The sequence below is a fragment of the Carlito syrichta genome, unplaced genomic scaffold, assembly GCF_000164805.1.
Source record: "Carlito syrichta isolate Samal-C Ts95f unplaced genomic scaffold, Tarsius_syrichta-2.0.1 Scaffold306292, whole genome shotgun sequence".
Lineage (NCBI taxonomy): Eukaryota > Metazoa > Chordata > Mammalia > Primates > Tarsiidae > Carlito > Carlito syrichta.
In genome coordinates, this window is record NW_007250388.1 from 46,483 (window position 1) to 55,630 (window position 9,148).

At 39.8% G+C, this 9,148-nt stretch overlaps 1 protein-coding gene across 1 annotated transcript in view; it reads right to left on the reverse strand.

Moving 5' to 3' along the window:
• Nucleotides 1-9,148, reverse strand: part of CUNH7orf57 (chromosome unknown C7orf57 homolog) — a 30,328-nt gene that overhangs the window by 7,179 nt on the left and 14,001 nt on the right. The window contains exons 7-8 of the mRNA XM_008062977.1: nucleotides 8,666-8,886; nucleotides 7,287-7,298 (exon numbers count right to left, since the gene is read on the reverse strand). Coding sequence (XP_008061168.1) covers nucleotides 7,287-7,298; nucleotides 8,666-8,886 — 233 coding nt within the window. The remainder of the gene's footprint in view (nucleotides 1-7,286; nucleotides 7,299-8,665; nucleotides 8,887-9,148) is intronic.

The window sequence follows — 9,148 nt, forward strand, 5'->3', positions numbered from 1 at the left end:
CTGTAGAACTCAAATCACTCTATAAAAAAGATACCTGCACATGTATGCTTATTGCAGCATTGTTCACAATAGCAAGATCATGGAACCAACCATGTTGTCCATCAAAAGAGGACTGGATTTAAAAAATGTGGTACATATACACAATAGAATATTACACGGCCATAAGAAAGAACAAAATCATGAATTGCGCAGCAACCTGGATGGAATTAGAGTTTATAATACTGAGTGATCTCTCAAAGAAGCAAAGATCTGAGTATCACATGTTCTCACTCATAAGTGGACCTTGAACAACTATTGTAATACTATAAGAAAAGGATTGACAGTGGCGGGAAACTATGGGGGGGACAGGAAGGGGAAGGAAGGTGGGATTAATGGTAGTCAATATCTGTCTGGGGATGGGGGGGCACACCTCATCAACAAGGGTACCTGCACAATGCATATTTGAATACCTAACCCTTAACTGTACCCCACAATTTTAAAATAAAAAATATGTTTTAAAAAAAGGATCAACACTCAACTCTTATATGGTGAGGAAAAAAAAGGGTCTATAAACTAACATTTTTTGTGTAATATGCCCAAAGGAATAAAGCAGTCTTGTTGTAATGATGTAAGTGGTCCCTTTTTTGCTGTCCCTAAATTATGCTTCTAGAACTCTGATTGTTTAAAAAGCATAGATAGAGGGGGAAGAGTCAAGATGGCCACCATGGAACAGTACATCAGCACCACTTTCACTTGGCAAGATGGAGTAGAGATTCCACCATGGTTGGATGGAGTTATTCAGAGCATTTTTGGATGGATTAACCATCGTGAACCAGTCAAAGTCTCTGAGTGCACAGACTCCAGAAAGACACGGCAGGCATGCAGTCAAGGCACCCCATCTCCCAACCTGCACCAGCTGTTGGGTACCAGATGCGCACAGAAAAGGAAGATCCCATTGGAGAAGGAGAGGGGTAAAGATTATAAGATGCTTTGAACTGGATCACCCCCTCCCAGCAATGTGCAAAACATCAGTTTCACTCAGAAGGAAACTTGGCCAGGGTGCAGTGGTGGGTGTCAGAGCCCAGGTGGAAAAAGAAGTGGTTCCCACATGGAGAAGGCCATCAGTGGGGTGAATCTGACTGATATGCGCACTGTCAACAACTGGCAGAGAACAGATCAGTGCTTCTCTTGCAGGACAGGGCAGAGAGTGGGGATCCAGGCCCTGATTAAAGGAGGCACCCTGAACACATTTGGAAGGGTGAAAACTCCCCACACCCAGCTTGGGTCTCCTTGAATACACAGAGAACAAAAAGGCAGGTGTGGAAAGCCAGGTGTCCTATCCCCCTGCTGTGAGCTAGGCATGCATAGGAGCTGAGATCATGTTGGGAGAGAGAGGGAGGCCAGCGATTTTGGGATGTGCTGGCTCAACTCACATCACCTCCCACCATCAGTCACACACAGAATGGGGTGGAGTTTAGCAGCAGATAGAGAAACTGCAGTAACAAATTGCTCATGAGGTCAGGTCGAGCCTTTCCCAAACATGAAGTGAAACTCAAAGAAATCATACAGTAAGTAAAAGTGGAGTTGACCAACTTCAAAAAAGCCTACTCTGAAATAATGGAAATAAAGAGCTCCATCCTTAAAATCAATAACAAAGTAACAAGTTTTGGGAACAGGCTCAACCAAGAAGAGAAAATAATTTCAGACTTTAAAGACCAAAAGTTGGAATTAACACAGACTGTTAAAAACATAGGGGGACAAAGAAACTCAAAAAGAAGGAAGAAAGCTTCCAAGAACTGTGTGATTGTTCAAAAAACCAAACCTTCACCTGATTGGCATCCCCAAAGCAAAAAGAGAAAATGAAAACACCATGGAACAAATACTCCATGAGGGTCATTCAAGAGAAAGTCCCTTCCCCCAACTTGCTAGAGAATGAACATCCAAGTGCAAGAGATTCACAGAATCCCTGCAAGATATTACATGAGAATACCATCATCAAGACACATAGTAATTCACCTCCAAAAATTAAGCACAAAAGACAGAATCCTAAAGGCAGCAAGAGAGAAAAGTCAGACTACCTACAGGGAAAACCCATCAGAATCACTCCAGATTTATCTGCAGAAACACTACAAATCAGAAGGGATTGGACTCCAATTTTTAATGTTCTTAAAGATAAGCACTTCCAACCAAGAACTTCCTACCCAACCAAGCTAAGCTTCATCAGTTAGAAAATTAAATTCTTTCCAGATAACCAATTCCTAATAGAATATGTTGCATCCAGACTAGCCCTTCAGGAGACACTTAGGAAGGTGTTGAATATGTAAAAATAAATAAAGGTCAGACACACCAAAAAAGTACAGGCAAACACAGAATTAACAGAGCACCAACAAAAATGAAAACACATAAATATATAAATGAAAAGGAAACAAAATAACCCCATAGTAGTCCTACAACAGAGATAAACTCTCATATATCAATAATCAACTTGAACATGAATGGACTAAATGTACCACTGAAGAGGCAAAGAGTGGAAAACTGGATGAAAACACATGATCCAACAATCTGCTGCCTCCAGGAAACTCACCTCACTGCAAAAGACACACACAGACTCAAGGTTGGAGGCTGGAAAATGACCTTTCAAGTGAGTGGAAAACAGAAGAAAGCAGGCTTAGCTATTCTAATATCTGACAAAGTGGTCATTAAGTCATCAATAATTAAAAAGGATACTACATAATGATAAAAGGCTCAATCCACCAGCAAGATATATCCATCCTAAACATATATGCACCTAACACAGGAGCACTAGGTTTCAACACAGGAGTACTAGGTTTCATAAGACAGCTACTAAGCAAACTAAAGGAGAACATTGACTCTCACACAATCATAGTAGGAGACCCAAATATACCACTAACAGCTTTAGATAGATCATCAAGGCAAAAAACCAACAGGGAGATTCAAAACCTCAACTCAATACTTGATCAAATGGACTTAATAGACATCTACAGAACACTTCACCCAATAAATACAGAGTATATTTTCTACTCATCAGCACATGGAACATACTCCAAGATCAATCACATTCTCAGGCATAAATTAAACATGAACAAATTTCAAAAGATTGAAATAATACATTGCATCTTCTCATATCACAGTAGAATAAAAAGAAATATCACCAACAAGATCCCTCTAAAACACACAGAGACATGGATTCCAAACAACATGCTGTTGAATGACTTCTAGGTCAACATGGAAATAAAGACAGAAATAAAAAGATTCCTGGAAATGAGTAAAACAAAAACACACCTTATCAGAATCTCTGAGATGCTATGAAAACAGTGTTAAGAGGAAAATTCATAGCATTGCATGTACAATTCAAGAAAACAGAAAGAACACAAGGAGACAGGCTAACGTCACATCTAAGGGAGTTGGAAAAGCAAGATCAGTTAAATCCTAACCTCAGCAGAAGAATCCAGATCACCAAAATAAAATCAGAGTTACAGGACATAGAAGGCAAAAAAATCATTAGAAAGGATCAACAAGACCAAAAATTGGTTCTTTGAAAGGATAAATTAGATTGACAGTCCCCTGGCCAGATTGACCAAAGGAGAGGGAGAGAGAGAGAAAGAGAGAGAGAGAGAGAGAGAGAGAGAGAGAGAGAGAAATCCCAGATAAACACAATTAGAAATACAAAAGGAAAAGTCACAACTGACCCTGAAGAAATTCAAAAGATTATCAGAGATTATTACAAAAACCTGTATTCAAATAAACTAAAAAACTTAAAGGAAAGGGAGCACTTTCTAATATCACACAACCTCCCAAGATTGAAACAAGGAGAAATTGAAACTCTAAACAGATCAATAACAGTCCAGGAAATTGACTCAGTCATAAAACTCTACCTACCAAAAAAAAAAAAAAGCTGTGAACTCAGTGGTTTCCCAGCTGAATTTTATAAAATATACAAGGATGAGTCAGGCTCGGTGGCTCTGCCTGTAATCCCGGGAGGCTGAGGTGAGTGGATTGCCTGAGCCCGCTGGTTTGAGACCTGACTGGGCAGCAAGACCTCAACTCTACAATAAACCAAAAAATCAGCCGGGTGTGGTAGCGCACGCCTGTAATTCTGGCTACTCGGAAGGCTGAGGTGGAAGGATCACCGGAGCCCAGCAGGTCGAGGCTGCAGTGGCCGGGAGTGGCACTGCACTCCAGTCTGGACGACAGAGTGAGACTCCAACTCAAAAAAAACCCCAGAAAACAATACAAGGATGAATTGATACCAATCTTACTGAAAGTACTGCAGGCAATCGAGAAAAATGGAATGCCCGCCAACTTGTTTTATGAAGCCAACATCATATTGCTACTCAAACCTGGCAAACACCCAGCAAGGAAAGAGAATTACAGGGCAATATCCTTGATGAATAGAGATATAAAGATTCTAAACAAAATTCTAGCAAACTGGAACCAACAACACATCTCAAGAATCATCCACCATGACAAAATGGACTTCATTCCTGGGATGCAGGGCTGGTTCAACATTTGCAAGACTATAAATATAATTCAGCATATCAACAGATATAAAACCAAGAACCACATGATTATATCATTAGATGCAGAAAAAGCATTCAATAAAATCCAACAACGCTCCTTGATAAAAACTCTTGAGCACCTAGGCATAGAAGGGACAGTCTTCAAAACAGTGAGAGACATCTATGATAAAACCACAGCCAACATCGTGCTTAACGGGCAGAAGTTGGAAGCTTTCCCCCGAGAATAGGAAGAAGACAAGTATGCCCACTTTCACCCCTCCTGTTCAACATAGTATTGTAATTCCTAGCCAGAGCAACAGGCAAGATAAGGAAATCACGGGTATCCAAATAGGAAAAGAGGAAGTTGTTATCCCTCTTTGAGGATGATATGATCTATACCTTGAAAACCCTAGGGAGTCAGTCAAAAGCCTCCTCACACTGATAATCAACTCTGGTAAAGCTTGGCGCACAAAATCAGTGTGCAAAAGACAGTTGCATTTCTATACACCAGCAACAAGCAGAGTGTCAAATAAAAAGCACAATTTCACTCACAATAGCCACCAAAAAAAAAGAAAAAGAAAAAGAAATACCTTTGCGTCTACCTAACCAGAGATGTGAAAGACCTCTACAACGAGAACTATGAAATGCTGCTCAAAGAAATCAAGGATGACATAAACAAATAGAAAAACATTCCATGCTCATGGATTGGAAGAATTAATATTGTCAAAATGTCCATCCTATCTAAGGCAATCTACAGATTCAATGCAATCTCCATCAAGTTCCCAACATCATTTATCTAAGACCTGGAAACAACAATGCAGAAGTTCATATGGAAATAGAAAAGAATACAAATAGCCAAAACAATCCTCAGCAAAAGGAGCAAAGTGAGGGATATCAAACTTCCAGACTTTAAATTTTACTACAAGGCTACAGTAATCAAAACACTCGTTCTTGTACAGGTACAAGAATAGGCATATAGACCAATGGAACAGGACAGAGACTCCAAAAGCAAAAACTTGATCGCTCAACCAATTCATCTTCAGCAAAGTCACTAATAACCACTGGGGAAAGGAAACCATATTTAGCAAATGGTGCTAGGGAAACTGGCTGACCACATGCAGAAGAATGAAACTGGATCCCTACCTATCACCATATACAAAAATCAACTCTAAATGGATCAAAGACCTAAAGGTAAAACCCCAAACTATAACAATCCTAGAAAAGAACATAGAAAACATCCTTATGCGCATCAGAGAAGACAACCAATTTTTTATCAAATCCCAAAAGCAAATGCCATAAAAGCTAAGATAGACAAGTGGAACTTCATCAAACTGAAAGCTTTTGTACAGCCAAAGAAACCATCAAAAGAGTGGGAAAACAACACACAGAACAGGAAAAAGTATTTGCTAACTAATTTATCTGACAAAGGCCTACCATCCAGAACCTACAAGGAACTCAAATGAGCTAAAAGGAAAAAAACAAACAACCTTATTTACAAGTGAGCAAAGGACATGAATAGACAGTTTTTAAAAGAAGATATACAAGCAACCAACAGATATATGAAAAAATGCTCATTTTCACTAATCCTCAGAGAAATGCAAATCAAAACCACAATGAGATACCACCTAAAGCCCATAAGGATGGCCATTATTAATAAATAAAAAAGAACAGATGCTAGCATGAGTGAGGAGAAAAGGGAATGTTTCTGCACTATTGGTGGGAGTCCAAGCTAGTTCAACCTCTATGGAAAGCAATGCAGTGATTTTTTTTTTTTGAGTTGGAGTCTCATTCTGTCACCCAGACTGGAGTGTAGTGGCCACTCTAGCCACCACAGCCTCAACCTACTGGGCTCAGGTGATCCTTCTACTTCAGCCTTCCAAGTAGCTGGAACTACAGGCAAGCGCTACCACGCCCAGCTAATTTTTGATTTATTGTAGAGATGAGGTCTCGCCAAGTTGTCCAGACGGGTCTCGAATCCGCAGGCTCAGGCAATCCACTCACCTCAGCCTCCCCAATGAGGGATTATAGGCTGAGCCACCAAGCCCGGCTGCAGTGATTTCTAAAAGAACTAAAAACTGACCTCCTATATGATCCAGCACTTCCTCTCCTGGGAATATACCTGGAGGAACATAAATTGTTCTACAAAAAAGACACCTGCACACTATGTTTATAGCTGTATTCACAATAGCAAAAACATGGAACCAATCCTACTGCCCATTGAAAGTGGACTAGATAAAGAAAATATGGTACATATGTACAATGGAGTAGTACGCAGTCATTAAGAAGAACAAAGAACAAAATCATGAATTTCGCAGCAAATTGGATAGAGTTGGAGGCCATCATACTTAGTGATCTATCACAGAAACAAAGAATTGAATACTGCATGCTTTCACTCATAAGTGGGACCTGAACATTAGTCACATCAGCACGAGGGAGAGATCAGCAGTAGTTTGACACTGATACGACAAAACAACACAAAAAGTATCTGGTCCTAAACCAAGGGAAGTGAGGATCACTTGGAGGCCCAAACTTCACCTGCATGCAGCCTACTTGTGTACCTAATCCTGACTTTTACCACACATCTCTATAACAAAATGCAATAAAATAAAATATTTTTAAAAAGCATAGATGGCACAGACTTTTGTGATCAGAATACATGCAGTTTGGAGAAGGACACTGCAGATTGCTGAGGGGCCACAGTCTCAGATTGCAGGACTGTGTCCAACAATTTTTTTGTTAAGATACTTTTGTATTTCCATGCAGGTCAGTTTCTCTGTAAATACTCACTTGGAGAAGATCCTGTAATACAGAACAAACACATTAGTTGTTCAGTTTAATCAAACAGATCAAATATTACAAGTAGTCATAATTAATTATTTAAAGGTTTAGTAAAAAGTCTACATTACTTAACAATAAGTCATAAAACACTGTTGACATTGCAAAGTTCAAGGGCACTTTTTAACAGCATCAGCCAGGTGCAGTGGCTCACGCCTGTAATCCCAGCACTTTGGGAGGTGGAGGTGGGAGGATTGCCTGAGTTCAGGGGTTCAAGATCAGCCTGGGCAACCTGGGGAGACCTTGTCTCTACAATAAGTCAAAAAAATTAGCTGGGCATGGTGGTGCACATCTGTAATTCCAGCTATTTGGAAGGCTGAGGCGGAAGGATCACCTGAGTCCAGCAGGTCGAGGCTACGGTGGCCATGAGTGTGCCACTGCACTCCAGCCTGGTGACAGAGTGAGACCTCCAACTCAAACAAAATAAAAAACATTGAGTGTGAACTTGTCACCATCTCATCCATCAGGATAAAGGAGAGAGTGAGTCAGCACTCAAGGAATACAGCAAGGCACTTGGTGTGGACAGGTAAGCAGAGATCTCATCTACAGGATAATCACATCAAGTGCTTCAAACACTGGAGGAGATATAACATGCCTTCTTTCTTCTTCATCAAAGAAATGAGGCCTCAATAGTAAAAATTAGTTGTATAGAGGCAAATGATCAATAATTAATAAAGCCATGTATACCAAACATTACACTCAGAAGGCTTTAAGACAAATGTGTCTAAAAAACAAGACTACTTCTGTGACCCTTAAAAATAAAATTAATATATTATTTTGAATTACAGAGAAAGTTCTAAATTATTCAAAGCTTAAGAAATGCTGATAATGGAGTAATTTCAAGTTTGAATTTTGATATATTTTGATATATTTTAAATGGAATAATTTCAAGTTTGAATTTTGATATATTCCTTTAAAATATATCAAAGGACGGCTTTTTATGAAGGGGCCTCAAAGAGGATCAACTACTTATGCAGTAGTCCAAGTACTATAGGTCAGAATTTTTTGGACCCAGTAGAATAAAATTGATATTATTTGGTCTACTATTTGTTTGGTATAGCAAAGGCACTATCAAAATTTTTGACAAATACAAGGAATTATAAAGCCTGACAAGCCATGATGTTTGTTTGCTACTCATCCGAATAAAGAAGCAAAAGGAAAACATGCTATCCCCACGTTTATCTATAACCCTAGTACTTCTGTGGGTTTTGGAACATGGCTTTCAGATGACTCATTTCCCACTATAAGGGACATCATGAGACAAGAATGTCAGATGTGGCCAGAACAATTAACCAGACCCTCAGGGGAGCCTGCACTGCTGAGCACCTCACCTGGGACTTTCTCAGAGCCTTCAGGAGCTTCTGTGTTCTGCAGTGTCTCTGCATCCTGGGGCCCTTCAAGGTCTTGGGTGGACTGAGATGACACTGACACCCTGGATGTCTTTGGGGTCCTCTTGTCTGAATCAGCTCGCTGCTGCTGCAACCACTCATCCTTATAACCATTGCTAATAAGTTTGGAAAAGTTTGTTGGTGAACTGCTTTTTTGACCAGGCCTCAAAGAGAGAAGAAAAAGTTAAGGGGAACTTAAGTACAAAGGTCAATGATAAACCAGAAGCAGTATACTATGAACATATTGATAAGTTAGATGTTTTATTGCTCATTAAAATATAACAGGCAGGGCACAGTGGCTCATGCCTATAATTCCAGCAGTTTGGAAGGCTGAGGTGTGAGGATTGCTTGAGTCCAGGGATTCAAGACCAGCCTAGGCAACATAGTGAGACCTCATCTCTACAAAAAAAAAAAAAAAAAAAATTA